Source organism: Sycon ciliatum, chromosome 4, assembly GCF_964019385.1.
Source record: "Sycon ciliatum chromosome 4, ocSycCili1.1, whole genome shotgun sequence".
NCBI lineage: Eukaryota > Metazoa > Porifera > Calcarea > Leucosolenida > Sycettidae > Sycon > Sycon ciliatum.
In genome coordinates, this window is record NC_088646.1 from 40,292,949 (window position 1) to 40,314,199 (window position 21,251).

Consider the following 21,251-nt stretch of genomic DNA (forward strand, 5'->3'; position numbering starts at 1 on the left):
GGTCCGCGGATCAACATCGTTCAAAAATCATTGTGCCACACGGGTTGTATGATTTGTGTGCGATCATGGCCTTTCTTCTTGACAAACAAAACTGAAGTTTCAAATCGCCATAGCGTCCTTGTCATGACTCCAAATCAGCTGAAACTCTGCAGGAGGAATGGAAATGCCATGCTGAATTGATTGGTACCATTTTCGAAGGGTTTCCTTGAAAAATACAATTTAGCCTGCACTGGCTACCTTGGGTAATCATCAGATAGCTAAAACAACTATTGAGACGTAGAGTAAGATTCAGTGGCTTACCAGAAGATGATCTTATCAACATGTACATGTAGAGAGAGGGGGGGGGGGGGGGGGAGAGAACTGAGTACGGACAGGGAAACTTAGTGGCTTGTCAGTAGTCTTTGTCAGAGTTGTTTGGCAAGCCCTCTCGTATGGTTCCAAAAGATTACCGTAATTCAAATGCTGGCGCGACTTGTCAGTGCGTCAACTGCCTGTCACCAAAACACCAGCTGCCGCCACAGTTGCCATGATTGGTCGACCCATCTTCTCCAGCTGCCGCGTGGTCTGCCTTCAACTTCGGGTCACGACATCTGTTTACAAGCTTCTTCTTGTACGTTGTGTAAAAGTCTTTTTCTTCTGTGTAACTTGTGTCTACTCGTGCTGTCTATGCTGTGCTGTCCCTGTGTTAGGCATGTGACCTATGTGCGGGCACTGAGACAGCGTCGCTTGGCGTCTGCATACAGTGTGATGCCGGCCTATGCCGTAGCAAATTCCACGTCACTTGGTAAGTGCCCCCCCCCCCTGCCTGCTGCCAACGGATGTGCTTGTATGAGCATGTATGCCTGAGAGAAAGGGAACGGTGGCGTGGAGCAATGTCACTGATAGGGGAGACGAGATCCTGAAATTCGTATGAACCAACATTGTATGTACAATCGCTGACTTCTTCTTCTTGCCCATGTTCAGTGCGCAGAAATTTGGCTTGCTGTGTGAAGCACCGAGCAATGAGGTAATGTTATCAATATATCGACACAGTCATGTAGATGTTGATGCTGAGTAGTCTTTGAGACTTCTCTAGACACTACTCTATAGTACATCCACAAATACTCATGGAGTCATGGCTTTGTCAATCCTAGTTTTGGGCCGAACTTGAGCTTGAAACCAATTTATTGACTTCGTAATTTGGGTTTTGGACGTGCAAAATTTCAAATTGGGTCATGCTGATTCTGGTTGATTTCTATTAAACCTGGCTGAAATTCTGACTTCCTCATGCTGTACTGCACTGTGTAAAGAACATGAAAGCACCTTAGCAGCAAACCTGTATGAAGAGAAAGTGTATGGTCAGATTTCTTTTTCCGACTGCTAGAATATGTAGAGGAGTACAGAAGCTTACGATTGCATTTCTTTTTGTTGTTGGAGGAACACAAACTAGCACGCAAAGCATGGAAGACTCTAGGTAATCCGATGAGATCTTTCACACCATTACTTTTCAAAATCGGTACATTGGTGACACAGCATGTGATCAGCGTCACTTTCGCTTGACCACCTAGAAAGCTACTTCGTAGATATGAGGACTTGTTTTCTGCTGCTCCTACTACCAAGAGGGCCAGATATGGGCCAGATGCGCGGCGCGCTGCCTTCATTACATCATTCAGCTGCAGTCCGCGCACTGCGGAAAATCAAACACCGCACTTTTCCTCTGGTTTGAAATGAACTTTTGTACGGAACTGGAGTTCACACGCCAGAATTTAGAGATCGCGTAGGTACTGGAACGAATCGAGCAAAAACAGATGGGCTCGTACGAGAAATTGTGAGTTTGAATGCATGCTTTCAGAGCGTGATGAAGGCAAGTTACGTAATGAAGGCAGCGCGCCGCGCACTGACCCATAACCACAGTTGCATACTCTTGTTTATGCACTCTCGTTACTACCAATGTACGGATTTAAAAAGTGATGATGCGAAAGGCCTCATCGGGTTTCTGTGCTGTTTGTGCGTATACATTTCTGAGTGCTCCGTAGTTGTTACTTGCAATGCCTGACATGTGTACATATGGCACTTGAATAATGGCATATGCTGGAGCAATGTTGACCGCTTAGTGCTGCTTATCTGCACTGATCACTCAGTAGCTACAGTGCAGTGCTGTGGATTCGTTCTGGTTTGTTACCTTCTCTTTAGTTTCTTCTTTCTGCTTTTTGGTGCGCTACTAGGTTGTTGCCGATCCATTCTTTGCACTCTGCCATCAGCACTGTGACAAATCTGAGTCGAAAGCTAAGGTAGGAAGTCCTGCTTTGTGGTATCCATTGAACAAACACTACATGCTGCAATGCTTATGTACGTGCTATAATTTGCATTGGGTTGTATAGCCAACTGGGCGTCTCATGTTCTGTGGCTGACAGCCCGGCTTTTGCTATCAGATCCAGACTCTTCTCTTTGTGCTACGCTGACGAGTCAACGAAGGCCAAACAATGTTGTTAGCATGCTGAGTCTCCTCAGTTATGTCCCCTCCTAACACTTGCTGCTGTTGTCTCAATTCTTGCAGATGTTGCGCTTCCAGATTGCTCTGAAGCAATGCGAAAACTTCAAGCCTGAGCTTGAACCAGTAAGTACATCTGCTTATGAAGTTATGAGAGCTCCAGATGTTGCCGGCGTGTGCTATCACAGAAGTTTTTTTCAGATTTCTTGACGTTGTTTGCTCATTGAACTTTCTTATTTTACATCATTTGATTTATGTCTTTGTTAGAGAGTGACGCGTGGCCTGCCCTGCTGTGGACGTGTGGTCTGCCTTTGTTGTGGACAGTAGAATGTCTCTTATCTGGACCTTCCGTACCTGACACCTCCCTCAACTTGCACCTTGCGGGCAGATAACTGTCACCAGATCTTGAAAAATTCCATTTTGTACCTGTCATCTGAACTGAACGTCAAAATCCTCAATTCTGATTGTACTGCAAGTATACGTGTGTGGTAACGCTCTTGGTTCAATACACCCACTTGTATAGAGTGGTGTGTCATATGCATTATGGTTGTACTGTGTTTCCGAGGTACCGGCGATTTTGAGGTACCCGGGTGAGAGAGAGAGAGAGAGAGAGAGAGAGATAGAGAGAGAGAGAGAGAGAGAGAGAGAGAGAGAGAGAGAGAGAGAGAGAGAGAGAGAGAGAGAGAGAGAGAGAGAGAGAGAGAGAGAGAGAGAGAGAGAGAGAGAGAGAGAGAGGCTCCACTGTGTCATGTTCCGTCCATCGCCACCACACGCATGCTAAGTTGTGTGTGCGATTGTTGCCTGTCTTGTGTTGATTGTAGGCTACCATCAACGCCAGCCTTGACAAAGCACAGAAGCGCTTTGCACGCGTTGCGCCGCTCCGTCTCTACAGGCAGACTGAAACATGTGAGTCAGTGCTGCAGTGCATGAACAGACTAGTAAATACCTGTAGCGAGCAGAATCTCATTTGTTGAATGGCAGTGCTGGCTTGGAATGATTTCCTGGCAACTGCAGCCGTTCCACACAGTCTTGTTTTTTATTATCTTCAAATTCTGTGTATTTGCAGCTCAAAGTTTCCAGAAGCCCTCTCCGAAAGTATTACAGTGGTCCCTCTATAATCCGGCACCATTTGTGCCACGAAAATCTGCTGGATTAGGGAGGGTGCTGGATTAACTAATCTGATTTACTGCTGCAATGTGCATGAAGAGGACATTTTGGCTACTAAAAATTGTGCTGGTTTATCGAGGGTGCTGGATTATAAAGTGCCGGATTAGAGAGGGACGACTGTATCACTTCATCTACTTACAAGTAACTTGCATTGTACATTATGTAGTTGATCAAATCTTTTCTTTCTTTGTCCGTTGGGGTGCAGCCTCTTCATCATCCAGTGAAGGAGCGTCGAAGACGAATGAGGTTTGTTTTGCTTTTACTTCTGTAGAACGTTTGATGCACATTGCTGGTCTGCTGAACGCCGATGTGTCCACATTGCCAAATGAGAATGCTTCTTCATTGGACAGATATCATGACACTTGTTTGGACATTGCTCATTGATTGGTTTGCCATCACAATCTCTCTCTCTCTCTCTCTCACTCTCACTTGTTTGAACAGGACCGTGGCAGTCAGCCGGTTGCGACGGCAGGACCTGTTCAACCAGTTTCACCTCAGCTTTCGAGGACCTATGTTCAGTATCAAGCTGGTGAGTTTCTGTTTGTAGGTACTTCCTCCGCGTCATCGAAATTGTCGCAGTTTGACTTTTGATATAAAACGGGTTTTTTACTCACCAGCACTCGTACCAGAGGCAAGGAATCGGACATAGGCGACGGTCATCAGTATAGGGTGACGGCAAAGTTCTATTTTCTGTTATTGGAAGCTGGAATTTTTGAACTAGACGCAATTTCTTCGCTGATGTCGCTGCGATGGTAATTTCAACTCGCTGAGATCAGTCAGGCGTTGCAGCCTGCACATTTCTCGTGCTTATGGCCATTCACTCAAGCCTCATCACTGTTTTACCTTAGCTGGGGTGAGAATGACTTCGTGGAACAAGTGGCAGCGCTTGGAGAAACATCGAGGGGTCAGCAAACTAAATGCCTTCACCAGCGATAAAATTTGTCGCTCTGGCCGAGACACTCAGTACATGATTGTACCTGCAAGAGCCGTGTAGACTGACTCTACACGTAGTGCTAGTGTCTGTACTACTACTAGTGATGCACACGCAGGTGCCGTACCATGAATGATACCAGTGAATCAGGGCCGGGCCGGCAGTGATGCTGAAAAAGAGTGCGCGCTGGACGTGATAGTACACTTACCTGCATGAGCTGTGACCACACAGCTAAAATAAATGGGCATGCCGCGGCTAAAAAAAGTTCATTTCAAGATCGAGGTGATTCCGCCGACGGTAATCAACCGACCTCGCAACGATCGTGTATTCTTACTTGGCTTCGTTGGTGGTGAAGTAGAAATCATCCAGAGCTAGCAGACGACAAGCATAGCAGCTCTTGTCCTGTGGAGAAAGTCAAAGCGTTTGAGATGAGGCGCGACCAACTTTCAACCTTCCTTGAAATATTTCGGAACTATATTTTTGCGTCCATTGACATCAGCGACGACGAGGACTTCATCTCTGCATGAAAACTCTCAGTCCAACTGTCCTGGAACGTTACTCTAGTCTTCAGACTATCATACTGTGTAATAAGTTTTGAACAGCTTAGCTTATGGAGTTGTCAGTAACAAGTGACAAGTCACTAGTCAAACTGCGACAATTTCGATGACGCGGAGGAAGTAACTAAACGTCTTGCACTGTGTGTTCATTGCACAGCTGTGGTATCTGCATATTAGTGGTAATGCATTTCCCATAGAGTACTATTCCTGCCTGCTATCACTTTAGTGAACAGTGCTCCTTGAGGGTAATGCTGTACCTGTGGATGCTAGGAAGTCAGTCTGACTGGTCATGATCTAAGCTGTGAAATGTTCATGGCATCATTGTCCTCCCTTCCTTTAAAATGTAATGTGCGAGCGCGCCTGAAATCTTTCCCGTGTCTTCAATCCAGTAGCTGCCCCCTCCTGTTTTTTTTCAGTTGACAGGACTAAGATCTGTAGGAAACAGGGTTTCGAGTTTGTATAGCCAGCCTGACGTGTGTGTATGTGTGTGTGTGTGTGTGTGTGTGTTTGGACATTGTGTGTTGCCTGTGTTTCTTGTTGTTGGTTAGTTCGTGATGTGGAGGTGGTGCACCTAGAGACCACACTGCTCGATACAGACAAAACCTGCGTGAATCTGCTTGAGGAGAAGGAAGAGTGGGAGAGTCGCTTTGAAAAGGTGTGTACAAAGGTGTACAAGGGTGCATGCTTGAAGGTGTGTACACAGGTGCATGCTTGGCCGCACTGCGTTGTTGTGCATGAGCCCGAATGCCCTGAGTAGTGCTGTCTATGGTGGTGAGTTTACACAGCACAATTCCGTTGCATTGTTTAATGGGGAATTGCACCCCTGCCTGTGTGACATTGTGTGGCCAGCAGCATTGCTTTCTGTAATGTTCCTGCGTTTAACATCATCAAGTTAGTTCCGGCACTCCATGGGTCAACTTCACTGCACAAGTCCCAGACAACAACTAAGGTGTATTTACATGGAACACAAGGATAAGGATGAGCTACCAGGATGCGTATATGTACACAGTACGAGACTTGTAGTAGGGACAACCGGGAACGGATCGGGTACATTGATCAGCTCATGAGAGTGCAGAGTATATATAGAGTGTTATCGGGACCACAATATCTCCCTTTTATGTTTGAAGAGAGCGGTAACAACTCGGAGAATGCTTAGCCATGCACATACAGACAAGATAGAGCAGAGGCAGACATATACAACACACAGTTCACAATCATCAGTGTCAGGAACTAGAGTGATCATAGCATGAGCAATGTGTTTACAGGCTGAATCTGCTCAGCGGCCGGGATTGACGTATTGATTGGCGCAAGACGGTACAGGAAACAACCGTCCAGCAAACGACCGCACAGCAAAAGAACACTCAGGCAAAACGCACGGCAAAAGAATGCCTTGCACATACTCCTCCACGGAGTCACCTGGGTTTCTGGATACACCTTTCAAACACTGTCCATTGGTGGATTACATTTACACCCGGTCCTGCACTCCAGAGATCAACTTCACTCCACAGGTCCCAGACAACAACAAAGGTGTATTTACATAGAACAAGGAAAGAGAAATATGAACTACCAGGATGCATATATGTACACAGTACAGGAATCGTGGTAGGGCTGATCGATCCAGGAACGGATCGGGTACAACAATCAGCTCATGAGAGTGCAGATTATAGAGAGTGTTATCCATTTATGGGTACCGGTATGTGTAACGGGACCACAACACTTTCGTATTCTTTTTATTCTTCATGGATCTATCTATTTAGGTGTCTGAGCAAGTGCGCGGCTTACGCTCTGAAAACGCCAATCTGCGTGGCCTTGGTACCAGCTTTATTCAAACTGTTGCCACGTTGCATCAGTCGGTGAGTTTTGCTTTGCTGTTGTTGCTGTTGCTGTTGTTGTTGTCTGTTGCTGTTGTTGTTGTTGTTGTTGTTGTTGTTGTTCAGAAGGTCTTCCGATGAGACACACTGATTGTGACGTCATGATGCATTCCATATTATCGCATGTTACATACTAATAAGTTTACTACTCGCTGTGCCTTGCACGCCGCCACTCACTTGGACTATGCATGCCTTTTCCGTGTGATGCGTCGTATGCACCACGTGGCTGCTGTTATTTGAATTTATTTGAATCTCTCGTGCTTATCTTTCTGGATACAACCTAATTGTTTTCCGTTCTGTTCTGGCGGTTTTTTGGTCTTGCCAAGACGTTGTCAGCCAGTCAGTTTTGCTTGTCAGAAAAGTAATGAAAGTTGATGAACACCTCTGAAACTCACTGTCCCAGTCGGCCTCATTTCCAATGGTAGCAGAGGATGGTTTCTCTCAGTAATTAGAGTGATGGACAGTACTTCAGTCGAAGGCGCGTCAGATACCGCTCCAGGTAGTTCGGAAGAAACTGCGGCCACGTCAAAGGACGGACAGGCGACGTGCAGTGGAAACCAGGAACAGCAGGTTCCTGAAAATGGTGCACAACAGGACGTCGTTTCGAACGACGACGAAGTAGAGTCGAGCGAGGAAAATTTGAGAGTTCTCAAGACTGTGGCAAAGAGCCAGTTCACGAATGCTCGTCGTGGGATCTTGAGCAAAATAGCCCACGGCCAACATGTCTCGAGTGCCGAGTTAGATGCACTAACGGGGATACACCAGCGTGCAACGAGCGTCATTGGCGATCTCCTGAGCTTGTTCGCGAGCACCGTGGACAAACAGGAAATCAAGGAACGCAGGAAACTGATTTCCGAGCTGGAGAAACTTGAGGAGCTGTATTCTGATGCTACGGAGAAAGCAGCAAGTGTTTTGTACAGCACTCAACAGCAACAGGAGCCACAGCCGATCATCCGGGATACTGGCCCGGGTTTGCACCACGGTGCTGGATTCTCCCCGCTCCCTCTTCCATCTAGCGAGAACACAGTGCCTGGTAGTTCAAGCATCGGCAGCAGCAGCATGAGGACGGAGAAACGAGTCGTGGATGGTAACTCACCAGGCAACGCCAGTGCTGTGAGCGTATTGAGTGTGGGGTCTGCTACGTCAGCGGGGACTCCGGGAGCACGAGCTGTGCAATTTACCCAACATGCCACAGCAGGTGAAAGGACCGCACCATTGCTCACTGGCGCAAGAAGTCTGAGGCATGCAGCCAGGTCCTTCGTTCCGAGTTACATGGACTCGGGTATTGCACCGCAGTGGAGTGAGCATTCCAACACTGCGTTCCAGCCGCCAACTGCCACAGCGTCACCTCGGGCAGCGCACAGCACACCGGTTGTTGCAGAAACCAATCAGTATCAGAATGCTTGGGCGCATCTCCAGAAGATTACTATCCCAGTTTTTGACGGAGACAAGCGCTGCTTCCAGTCCTGGTGGGCCGCATTCTCGACTTGCATTGACACGGCACCAGTCACGGCAGATTGCAAGATGTTGCGTTTGCGCCAGTACCTGCAAGGAGAGCCGTTGCGTGCCATTGACAGCTTCGGATATTCAGCTGCTGCGTACAACGCGGCCAAAGCTTTGCTGCTGCGGAAGTATGGCGGTGAACGGCGGCGTATTGCAATCTATCTCGAGGAGATCGAGGCCATGCGACCAGTCCGGCATGGCAAGGCGAAAGACCTTGAGCAGTTCTCTGAGGTCTTAGCAGTAGCTGTGGTCAACCTGGAAGACGCTGGTCGCGCTGCTGAGCTTGGCGCAGGCTCCTTTTATACTACTCTGCTGCGGAAGCTGGACGAGCAGATTGTTGTACGCTACCATCGATGGCGCTACGATCGGTCTCTGGCGGAGTCGGTGCACGGTCTGCTTGAGTTTTGCACATTGGAGGCAGATTTCCTGGTTACTGCATCCGAAACTGTCAGCGGATTCGGTACCAGCGGCAGGAGCGACTATTCCCGCACAGGTCGAGACCATCGCAGTGAACGGCCTAGGACGCTAGTGACCAGCAGTCAGCCTCAGTCACAGTGTGCATCCTGCAGAGGCCAGCATAGAGCTTGGCAATGCGTTGCCTTCAAAGCGCTAAGCCCCAATAAGCGCTGGAAGCTGGCGAAGGAAAAGGGCCTCTGCTATCGTTGCCTCGACACAGGGCACAGTGGACAGGATTGCTCATGGGGTCGCGAGTGCGGGATCGGCGGCTGCACCAAGGTACACCACCGACTCCTACATGGTCCGACCAAGCAAGCCAGTCCGCCTGCTCGATCTTCGAACGACAGTCAGCAACAACAGTCAGCAGCCTCAGCCTCCGAGGAGGACGAGTCGCGCACAACGCTCTCTACTGCAAGCACTGCTACCCCAGCCGTGGCCATGCGGACAGTGCCAGTCCTGCTGAAGCACAACGGGGCGGAGCTGAGAGTAAATGCGTTGCTAGACGACGCAAGTACGAACTCATACGTCAGCTCGCATGTTGCGAGTGAGCTCGGTCTTGCTGGAGAGCAAGAGGATCTGACGGTAAAAGTGCTCAGCGGCCGCACAGAGGTCTTCCGCACGACCTCAGTTTCCTTGAACCTTTCCAGTATAGACCGCCGCATGTGCATGACAATGCACGCCTACACTGCCGACTCAGTGATCGGAACCAGCGGCACGGTCAACTGGCAGCATAAGAAGCAGCAGTGGGCTCACCTGCTCAACGTTCCTTTCCCAGCACTGGAGAAGCGCCGTCAAATTGACGTTCTGGTCGGCCTGGACTGCGCCGAGCTGCATAGGTCGCTGCAGGAGATCCAGGGTGGCCCCGGCGAGCCGATAGCCCGACTTACACCTCTCGGCTGGACCTGTGTCGGACGCGTCAATCGCAGCAAAGCAACGAATCCCGTCACCCTGTTGGCTGAGGCAGTGCCACAGGACGTCGGGGACAGTCTCGCACAGCTGTGGCAGCTAGAACAATACAATCGGGCTGAGCCACAGCAAGCCATCCTGTCGGCGCAGGAGAAGGAGGTAGTGCACGCTACGAAACAGTCGCTGCAGCTCGTAGACGGACGCTACGAGGTTGGCATTCCATGGTGCGATGGACCACCTACGCTTCCTGACAACTTTCCCCAGGCCATGAAGCGTTTACGTAGTACGGAGATGCGACTGGCGCGCGACTCGGATGCAGCAGCAGCCTACAGCAGCATCATCAAGAGTTATGTCGACAAAGGCTACGTCCGTGAGGTTGCCAAGGACGAGTTGAAGCCTGGTCAGCAGTGGTTCCTGCCCCACTTTGCCATACTTCGACCAGACAAAGCGACAACAAAGACCCGGATCGTATTTGACGCATCGGCGAAGTATGAGGGCACATCTCTCAACGACACGATGCTTCCAGGGCCGAAGCTACAGCGGCAACTTCCTAGCGTTCTGACCCGTTTTCGCCAGAAGCCAGTAGCCATCGTTTGTGACATCGCAGAAATGTATCTGCGCGTCGGACTGCGTCCTGAGGACCGGCAGTATCACCGATTTCTATGGCGTGACCTGGATGACACGGCGGCTCCGCGAGTATATGAATTTCAACGACTGGTTTTCGGAGCTAACGCGTCGCCATTCTTGGCGCAGTTTGTATCCCATGAGCACGCTAGAGCCCATCAGCAGCAGTACCCGTTGGCAGCCGAAACTATGCTTGCTTCAACGTATATGGACGACTCCATGGATTCTGCTATGGATGACGTCGAAGGCGTAATGCTGTACGAGCAGTTGTCGGAATGCTGGCAGGGAGCTGACATGCACGCCCGAAAATGGCTCTCGAACTCCAAAGTAGTCATGGAGAAAGTGCCCAAGGAGGATCGAGCAAGCCAGATCGACCTCGACTCCCCGCAGCTGCCAAGCGTCAAGACACTTGGACTGCTGTGGTCGGCCACGACCGACACCTTTGCGTTCAAGCCAACAGCACCAGGCCAGCAGCGCATCACCAAGCGCTCATTCTTGAGTGCGACAGCTAGTGTCTTCGACCCGCTGGGGTTCGTCTCCCCGTTCATCATGAAGTCACGCATGTTGGTGCAGGACATGTGGCTACAAGGTATGGACTGGGATGACCCGCTCCCTGATGAGCTCAATCAACGCGTAACCGGATGGTATACTGATCTAGCAGCGCTCTCCCGTCTCAGCATCCAGCGCTGTCTGCAAGAAGTGAATGCAGGCAACCCCGTTAGTAAGCAGATCCACGTGTTCGCTGACGCGTCTGAAGGCGCCTACGGCGCGGTGAGCTATCTGCGCTGCACGTATGAAGACGGCCATGTGTCGACCGCTATCATCGCAAGTAGATCCCGTGTCGCTCCCACCGTAACTGTTTCAATTCCCAGGCTAGAGTTGTCAGCTGCTGTAATTGGCATGGAACTAGCAGTTTGGGCATCCGACATCCTCAGTCTACCGGTCCACGACACTGTCATCTGGACAGACAGCCTCAACGTTCTGTACTGGGTTCGGAACCGTGCGCGGAACTTCAAGCCATTCGTTGCAACGCGCGTAGGTGAGATTCAGCAACACACTATTCCCAGTCAATGGCGCCATGTGCCGACGAAGGAGAATCCAGCAGATGTTTTGTCCCGTGGTTCGTCAGCTGGTGCTCTCATCGATGATGCGCTCTGGTGGTTGGGTCCCGACTTCCTCCGCAAAGGCGAGGATGAGTGGCCGACAATGCGTCTCAGTGAGCCAAGATCTACTACTCACCTGGAGCAGAAGAACAACGCAAAGTCTGTCCAAGCACCGGTTGCCTTGGTAGCAGTTACAGCTCCTGACGCCGAGCTACCCTGGTTACTCGACCCGACACGATTCTCGAGTCTCAATCGTCTTCTCCGACAGCGCGCTTGGGTGACGCGCTTCGTGCAGAATTGCCGCGTGCCAACTGAGCTGCGACACACCGGTCCGCTATCCGTAGACGAGCTCGAGAGCAGCAAAACCAGTATCATTGCTGGTGCGCAGGAAGAGGCGCTGGCAGAGGAATATCGTCTTGTGAAAGAAGGCAAGCCCATCCCCACCTCGAGCAAACTCGTTAAGCTGCGACCTATGTTGAATGATGATCAACTGCTATGCGTTGACAGTCGACTGCGAAACGCGCAGATACTCAAACAGCCAGCCAGATGCCCTGTCATCCTGCCACGCGGGCACTGGGTCACTCAGCTAATTGTGAAGGAAGCCCATGAGCAGAGCCATCATGCTGGCGGAGTAAGTCACACGTTGGCTCTCTTGTCGCAGACGTATTGGCTGCTTGCTGGACGAGAGGAGATCAAAGCGTGGAAAAAGAAGTGTGCCCATTGCCAACGACAATCAGCGAAGCCAGGAATGCAGATCATGGCACCGCTACCGACCGTCCGTGTGTCTCTGCCCATGAGAGCGTTCTCCAGAGTAGCAGTGGACTACGCTGGACCCTTCACCACCAAACAAGGTCGCGGAAAGCCGCGCGCGAAGAGGTACCTGTGCTTATTTACGTGTATGCAGTCTCGCGCGGTGCACTTGGAGATGGCCGTTAGTCTGGACGTGGATGGATTCATGAACGCCTTCATGCGGATGACGAGCAGGCGCGGTGTTCCACTACAGGTTGTGTCCGACAATGGGACCAACTTCGTAGGCGCTGCCAATGAACTGCGGAGGTTAGTGGCCGCGATGAATGAAGGCGTGGACCGACGATTAGCGGACAAGGGAATTCGGTGGTCCTTCAATCCCCCCGCTGCTCCTCACTTCGGTGGCGTCCATGAGGCGCTCGTCAAGTCAGCAAAGCGTGCCATCTATGCGATCCTGTCGGGCGCGGAAGTAAATGACGAGGAACTCATGACCGCAGTGACTGGCGCAGAGGCACTACTGAATTCAAGGCCACTGACGTACCAGTCGGCCGACGCGAGAGATCTGCTGCCACTGACGCCCAACCATTTCCTGTATGGACACCAAGGCGAGCCATTTGTTCCCAGAGGAACGGACACCGTGGAGCAAGGCCATCGACAGCGCTGGCGGGTCATCCAGAGTCTGGTGTTGCAGGTGTGGAAGCGCTGGATGACCGAAATGCTCCCCCTGCTTCACCCGCGAGCAAAATGGCGCCAGCCACAGCCCGATCTCGGTATCGATGATGTTGTGCTGATCGTCGACGCTGCTGCACCACGAGGCCAATGGAGGCTCGGCCGGGTAGAGCAGCTGTTCCCCGGAGTCGATGGGCGGGTCAGAGTGGTGCGAGTGAAGGTCGGTGACACTTCACTTGTCCGCCCCATCGTACAGCTGTGCAAGATTGCCGCGGATTGACTCTGTGTGTGAGCAGCACATTTTTGCTCTTATCTCTCCTCATCTCTCTCCACTGCTTTCTGTTCGGTCTATTTCTTTATCGTTTAATTTATTGTGTACTTGATTAAAGCTGGTTTAATCAATGTAGGGGAGGATGTTCAGAAGGTCTTCCGATGAGACACACTGATTGTGACGTCATGATGCATTCCATATTATCGCATGTTACATACTAATAAGTTTACTACTCGCTGTGCCTTGCACGCCGCCACTCACTTGGACTATGCATGCCTTTTCCGTGTGATGCGTCGTATGCACCACGTGGCTGCTGTTATTTGAATTTATTTGAATCTCTCGTGCTTATCTTTCTGGATACAACCTAATTGTTTTCCGTTCTGTTCTGGCGGTTTTTTGGTCTTGCCAAGACGTTGTCAGCCAGTCAGTTTTGCTTGTCAGAAAAGTAATGAAAGTTGATGAACACCTCTGAAACTCACTGTCCCAGTCGGCCTCATTTCCAGTTGTTGTTGTTGTTGTTGTTGTTGTTGTTGTTGTTGTTGTTGTTGTTGGACACTTCCCCCTGTAGTAATGTAGACTTTCAAGCCTGTAATAAATTAGCCTCTAGTAGTGGTGGATTTTGTAGTACATGTATGTGATACGCGATACTCGTATTCTGTGCATGTGCATGTGTGTGTGTGTGTGTGTGTGTGTGTGTGTGTGTGTGTGTGTATGTAATATTGTTGACTTTGCGATTTCTCTCTCTTCTCTTCTCTCTTCTTGTCGTTGTCTCCCGTTTCTGGGAGCGGCGTGGCCCGATAGGGTAGCTGTACATAGTAGTAGTAGTAGTAGTAGTGTATGTGTGTGTGTGTGTGTATGTGTGTGTGTGCATGCGAGCGTGTGTGTGTGTGTGTGTGTGTGTGTGTGTGTGTGTGTGTGTGTGTGTGTGTGTGTGTGTGTGTGTGTGTGTGCACTCTACGGTACTTGACAGCCGTTGCAAGTGCCTGCGTACATCGTTGAAGACGTCATTGGCAAGAAACTGGAGAAGCAGCGCCTACAGGATCAGCAGAAACAGAAGCAGGAGAGTGCCAGAAAGGCCCAGGAAGTGGCTGCAGCTGCTGAAAAGGCTAAGGCAGATGCTGCTCGTTCCACTGTCCGTGCTGCAGCTAAGTCTAGTCGCTCCAAGCCTGGCCGACCACGGAAGAGGGCAAAGCTATTGGTGAAAATTGAAGCTAACGATCTCAAGTATGTACCCTTGTCGCTGCCATGTTTTGTCTGGTTCATTTGGACGGAGGCCACGATCTCTTTGTGTGTGGATGTGGGTGGGTGTGTGTGTGTGTGGGGGGGGGGGGGGTATGTGTGTATGCCTGTATATACGTAGGGCCTATTACGTATGATCATGTGAACATTTTCCAATCTTGCACCAATTCACTGCTCCTCCGTACACTTCTCTCAACAAGTATTCAGCTAGATTGAACTTCAAGCGTAAAGCAGTGGACCAAGGCTTGCGGTTCCAGCTCTCCTTGGCAATGTGCTGTGTTTTTCATTTGAGCAGTGCAACTGTATGTGTGCCTGTATCTGCTTTGTACATGTATACACTATGTATTCCATTTGGTGTGTGGGTGTGTGGGCGTGTGTGTGTGTGTGTAGGTGCTGCCGATGCAGCCTGGCCACGGACAGTAACAATATAATTGATTGTGACCGATGTCACCTGGCTTACCACATCTATTGTCTTGATCCACCACTCAAGCGGAAACCCCAGAAGACAAACATTTGTGGATGGTATGTTTGAGCTGCATGTTCTGGTGCTTCTTCCGCCTGGCTCTTCTCTCTCTCTCTCTCTCTCTCTCTCTCTCTCTCTCTCTCTCTCTCTCTCTCTCTCTCTCTCTCTCTCTCTCTCTCTCTCTCTCTCTCTCTCTCTCTCTCTCTCTCTCTCTCTCTCTCTCTCTCAGTGTCTCTCTCCCGATCTCTCTCTCTCTCTCTCTCTCTCTCTCTCTCTCTCTCTCAGTGTCTCCCTCCCGATCTCTCTCTCTCTCTCTCTCTCTCTCTCTCTCTCTCTCTCTCTCTCTCTCTCTCTCTCTCTCTCTCTCTCTCAGTGTCTCTCTCTCTCTCTCTCTCTCTCTCTCTCAGTGTCTCTCTCCCTATCTATCTCTTTCCTGCGTTCTCTTACTCGTACATGGCCTTGGTTTGGCCAAATTTGTGTCTTTCCTTGCATGGTCACCAACCATACACACCAGCATGGTATGTTCCCCGTCGCATCGATTACATTGTTGCGAATGCTGGCTTGCTGTTAATGCTGGCTTGCTGTTAATGCTGGCTTGCTGTTAATGCTGGCTTGCTGTTAATGCTGGCTTGCTGTTAATGCAGGCTTGCTGTTAATGCAGGCTTGCTGTTGATGCAGGCTTGCTGTTAGTGCAGGCTTGCTGTTAATGCAGGCTTGCTGTTAATGCAGGCTTGCTGTTAATGCAGGCTTGCTGTTAATGCAGGCTTGCTGTTAATGCAGGCTTGCTGTTAATGCAGGCTTGCTGTTAATGCAGGCTTGCTGTTAATGCAGGCTTGCTGTTAATGCTGGCTTGCTGTTAATGCAGGCTTGCTGTTAATGCTGGCTTGCTGTTAATGCTGGCTTGCTGTTAATGCTGGCTTGCTGTTAATGCTGGCTTGCTGTTAATGCTGGCTTGCTGTTAATGCTGGCTTGCTGTTAATGCTGGCTTGCTGTTAATGATTACATTGTTGCAAATGCTGGCTTGCTGTTAATGATTACATTGTTGCAAATGCAGGCTTGCTGTTAATGATAGGCCTTCCTAGAATCTCTAGACTCTTTCAAATGAGCCGTCAGATGCGAAAACCGACCTTATGGGAAACACTGCACAGTGCAGAAAAATGCACTTGAAAGTTGGCGAGTTTACGCACTGGTGCGCATGGACAACCAAGCTACAAACCTTCGTATTTCAGTCAAATATCGGTCTTTCGGGACAATCCAAGTATGTAAATCGAAGAGAAAACTCCAAGGAATCCAATGCAGCAAGCCCGATCGCGGCACGATGCTGCGTTCCCCAGCTGCGAAGCCTGCAGGATACGTCACGGCACTTTGCACTTCTACGTGCAAATCAAACGATCCAGACCCGGGGTTTCCCCCTTTTCAAGCGACCTACGATCTCGGCAACAGGCTCAGTCGTCTTGGAAGCTCTCAGTGTATCTTCACGAAAAAAATTGGGCGTCCTGGGATAATGGAGATGGAAATGGCGAGCGATTTTCGTGTGACGGTGCAAGTCCAGCGCTGAAGCGTTGTCTGCAGCTTGTTGCGCTGGTGCTGTGCTTTATTTGCTATCGGATTTGGGCCCAACGGGTTGCTCGTCGCCAGAGCTTTCCAGAAAGCCCAAGTTTGTGGAAATCGGTCAAAGGAAACAGGAAATATTCTACAAAGTAGGTGAAACAATTGTTGGTATTGCACCCAAAATTGAGATGCAATTTGAAACGGTCTCCTATTGTAGAGGCTATAACTTTACTTCCCTTGGTCCAAATCAACTCTAGTTTTTTGCATACGACTCCTGATGCTCCTGGCTTTCAGATAGTATCACTAACACAAATATGATTTTTTTCCCATAAGGTCTGTTTTCGCATCTGACGGCTCAAATAACTTGCATTATGCTTCGTGTTTTCGTCACCTTTGCAACTGTTGTAGGTGGTGGTAGTGCTGCTGTCCTTTCAACTCGTTACTCTCCCTGATAAAATTTGTGTTGCTTGTTGTTGTTTGAAATCTTTATTCTCACGATGGCCTGTGGTGTTGTTGTTGTTTCAAATCTTTATTCTCACGATATGGTTGTTGTTGTTGCTGTTGTTGTTGTTGTTGTTGTTGTTGTTGTTGTTGTCGTTGTCGTTGTCGTTGTTGTGTTTGCAGGCAGTGCCTAGACTGTGACACCAGCGATAGTGACTTCTATTGGCGTCCAACAACACAGAAAGATCAACAGCAGCAGCAGGAGGATGGTAGTGATGATGCGGCGGGTGCATCTAGTGTGACCAAGCGAGGCCGGAGAGTGCTGCAGCCTGCCAAGCTTTGTGTTTCACCAACTGCTCCGGTTAGTGCTGTGCTTGGTAGACAGTGCTCTCTGCATCTACATCTCTCTCTCTCTCTCTCTCTGTCTCTCTCTCTCTCTCTCTCTCTCTCTCTCTCTCTCTCTCTCTCTCTCCTCATACTTTTTGATCTGAGCGCACTTTCAGTTTGCTTCCGACCTCGAGGCTTTTAGCGGCAATAAACCCCGCAGAGCAGATGCTGTGCAGGTTGCTGGCTAAGCAGGCTTGGATCTGGTATTGATCGCTTCAACTTGGAAATACCTTTCCAGCATTGGCTCTTTCTATTTGTAAAGTAAAAAGCATTGAACGATTGGCAAGTAGATAATACTCATGCTGTCTTTTGAATTGAATGTGTACTTCAAGTACATGGGCATTTAGATTTTGGCAAGCTCCTTCATATGTGATTTATTGGTTCAATCATCTGCTGGTATCCTTGTTTTTGTTCCGTGGACGTTTAGATTTTGGCAAGCTCCTTCATATGTGGTTTGTTGGTTCAATCATCTGCTGGTATCCTTGTTTTTGTTCCTGTTGCTTGTGTAAAGAAACCAAGAGGTCCAGGTCAGCAGCAGCAGCAGCAGAGACGTCGGCGACGCCGGTCCAGTGTTCTATCTAGCGATGGCAGCGCTGTGGCACCGCCACCCAAGAAGAGAAAGGTCCGACAGCCCGCTGCACCCAAGGCAGTGAGAGTGGTGAGTTGTGTGGTTGAGCATGTAGCAGTGTGGGTAGGGTGGGTAAGGTTTGTAGCAGTGGTAGGATTGTTCAGCCCAGAGCAGGTGCATTTGGATGCAGGTGTCCGAAACAGAGCTGAGCTGCTTTCTTGTTACTTGTGCAGTAACTGTTCAGCTGTAAGCACTCTCGCACTGTGCTGTGCCGGTATGAAATACTTTTCCTTGAGTATTCTACTATTCTGCCAATTTCTTCAGTGATGAACGCACAGTATCATTGTCTCTGAATCTATGCTGTCACTCTCTATGTGTGTATTTTTTCTGTAGAAGAAAGAAACAGATGAGAGAACTGTGTGTCATGTCTGCAAAGAGCCGGGATCTAACTCTACACTCGTGAGGTATGTATAAACGTCATATCTGGGAGCATGAGCACTGTGTGTGGGATTGTATTGGGGACCTATTTGCTGGTAACGTTAGGCATGGTGTTTTGTTCGTCTTTTATAGTTTCTACCTATTTTCACTGTGGTCACCGACTGGTGTGTGTGTGTGTGTGTACGTGAGCGTGCGTGCGTGTATGCGCGTGCGCGCGCGTGTGTGTGTGTACGCGTGTGTGTGAACGCATGCGTGTGTGTGTACGAGCGTGTGTGTGTGCTTGTGTGCTTGCGCGTGTGTGCTTGTGTATGTGTCTGTGTGTGTACATGGTGAACGCGTGTAGGTGCGACGAATGCAAGAATTGCTTCCACTTTCCTTGTTTGGATCCCCCGAGAAAGGTGAGAACACAGAGAGTGTGTACATGTATGACCTTGGGCGTCTCTTAGGGGGTGGCTATATGTGCAGCTCCAGCCCGGGCTGGTCGACAGGCGGGCTAGCCCGCCTGCAAGCGGGATCTCGGCCTTGTACACAAATCCACACAAAACCTGTTGTGCATTTACATGTCAAGCGGGCTGGCCCGGCGAGGCGGGATCCCGCCCCGAAGCACCCGGGATCCCGGCGAGGCGGGCCAGAAAAAGCACATATAAACAGACTAGCCCGGGCCACTTTTCAGAGGAGTTGTAATATAATGGTGTCGACACTGCATTCATACCACAAAATAAGTAGTTTTACCTTTTAATAGTGGTCGGATGCGGATAATAGTTTCTAAACGAAGGTAAGTACATGTACATTGTTCGCAAGTATCTACACAACCACGCACATCCAGTCAAATAGGACAGTTGTCATAAAGTTTCCGACCGTTCTCGTCTCTTCTCTTCAACGATCATACAGGGAATGGCTTAAGTTGGAAAGACTTCAAAAATAATAATAAAGCGTAAAGACAATGGGAAGTTATGAAGATGTTTCTCGGCCATTTCTCAAATTTAACCCTTTCAGTGCCAAGGGGGTCAGAAAAATTCAAATTCTTCTGAGTTGAGCCGAACTCAAATTTTTCATAGCTCAGCTGTATATCCACGGATCTTTACAAACGATGGCTCTCTGGAAAGATATCATGGCCAGGCAGACAGCTGTGAAGAGAAAATGCAGCGAAAATAGTCTTCCTCGCGAGGACGCCTGAGCGAAGTCCGTTTTCTGCATTTTCGTAGCATCTGCACTTTCTCACGCGCGCGATCGATCGCAGTGCAGTCAACTTTCAACGCACGAAATTCGGACAAAGTTGGCCTGAAATCTCGATATTTTGATACCCAATACGCATGGGTTGCTGCGAAAGAAATAGAGAAACCCGCGATGCGCATACGTCATGTTTTCTACACGCGACAATTGTTTGTCTGCGCGCGTGCGCTTCAGGCTTCGCCCTGGCGATATCTATCCTCACAGACACAAAACGATGTGATGAGTCGATAGCCAAGGTCTTCCTGAACACGTAGAGTGGTCGTTTGTAAGGCTGTGTTTACATGAGAAATTTCAACCCGGGTCAAGTTCAGCCCGGGTTGAAAGTCTGTACGATAGACAAAATAGGTGAGCGTTTACATGAAGACAGTTGACCCGGGTCAAATACTGATATGCCACCAACAGTCCACTTCTAGAGTCATGTATGGTCACTTGAATCCGTTCGCGCGAAATTTGCATATGCAGTGCTGTTCAAACCTGGCGCGAGATACGCACAGAAGTACGTTACGCCAAGGTTTAATTTATACAAAAGAGAAAGACCAAGGAACTACAAGTTATGCTATACTGTCCACTAACACCACCAGTTACTAAACAATCAGCTCATGCAATAACATTGCACGACTTCCCCTCCTTATGTTATTTCTATAACTTAGAACCTTCCAAGTTGGAAGGCTGTTGGAGTGCGCATCCAAGATGTGCTAGAGCTGTTAGCCAGTTAGTTGTAGAATGTCAGTACCGTCGGTCAGTGTCGTGCAATGTTATCGCATGAGCTGATTGTTCATTAACTGGTGGTGTTAGTGGACAGTATAGCCTAACTTGTAGTTCCTTGGTCTTTCTCTTTTGTATAAAAAAAACAATAATAAATCATTCGCGGCAAGAGGTATTATTAGGTGATAAGACCTATTATTAGCGATGTTATGGGGCCATCCAAGGTTACCAATAATATTTTCAGAACGAAAAGATTTCGTTTGGGGGTGGGTGGGTTTCATGGAGTTTCTTTTTGAAAATAATTATTGAATGCAGATGGAGACTGCCTAGTTACTTTTGGTTGTCGAAAATTGACATCAATATTTTATTGGAATTCGTTTTACCTGCAGAAAAGGTGGGTGGGTGGGTGGGGGCTGAAAAATACTAAAGCTTTTCATTTTGTAAAAACAATCGGTAACCCCGGACGGTCCCTAACTGAATTTGGAAACTTGTGTAATTGTCTACAGAAAAGAAACTGTGAACACGTTTAAAAAAAGGAATCCTATTATAGCAACAAGTACAGGTATATAACGAGTGAACTAATCACTGGTGGCTAGAGTCACTCGTGAGATTGCGAAACTGTTGTGGGCCATCCAGGCATGGCGGATTCCACTGGGCCATGTCTGGAGCTGGAGGCTGAGACGCTGATGCATATGACAATGGGGACTGAGCATTATTGCCATACATCTGGTAGTTTGGCATGGGAGCTGGCTGCGGCTGTTGCATCATGGCATGCGCTAGCATCTCCATTGATTTGGGCATCCCTTGCGCGAGCGCACTCATTGTCGTCTGCATCCCTGCCATGGCAGTTTGAAAGGATGCAGACGACTCCTTAATGGCCTCTGCCATACCCTTCTTTGTCTCTCGGTCCTCCTTAGCCTCTTCTATGAAAAGTTGGTCCCTTTTGGACGC

General features: G+C 49.2%; 1 protein-coding gene across 1 annotated transcript in view; it reads left to right on the plus strand.

Annotated features, from left to right (window-relative positions):
• Positions 1-21,251, plus strand: part of LOC135816160 (PHD finger protein 14-like) — a 55,344-nt gene that overhangs the window by 20,473 nt on the left and 13,620 nt on the right. Inside the window, exons 10-24 of the mRNA XM_065329553.1 lie at positions 690-784; positions 964-1,006; positions 2,205-2,270; positions 2,537-2,596; positions 3,292-3,376; positions 3,843-3,883; positions 4,079-4,166; positions 5,674-5,780; positions 6,883-6,978; positions 14,246-14,499; positions 14,905-15,036; positions 17,153-17,330; positions 17,868-18,014; positions 18,318-18,388; positions 18,706-18,760. Coding sequence (XP_065185625.1) covers positions 690-784; positions 964-1,006; positions 2,205-2,270; positions 2,537-2,596; positions 3,292-3,376; positions 3,843-3,883; positions 4,079-4,166; positions 5,674-5,780; positions 6,883-6,978; positions 14,246-14,499; positions 14,905-15,036; positions 17,153-17,330; positions 17,868-18,014; positions 18,318-18,388; positions 18,706-18,760 — 1,518 coding nt within the window. The remainder of the gene's footprint in view (positions 1-689; positions 785-963; positions 1,007-2,204; positions 2,271-2,536; positions 2,597-3,291; positions 3,377-3,842; positions 3,884-4,078; positions 4,167-5,673; positions 5,781-6,882; positions 6,979-14,245; positions 14,500-14,904; positions 15,037-17,152; positions 17,331-17,867; positions 18,015-18,317; positions 18,389-18,705; positions 18,761-21,251) is intronic.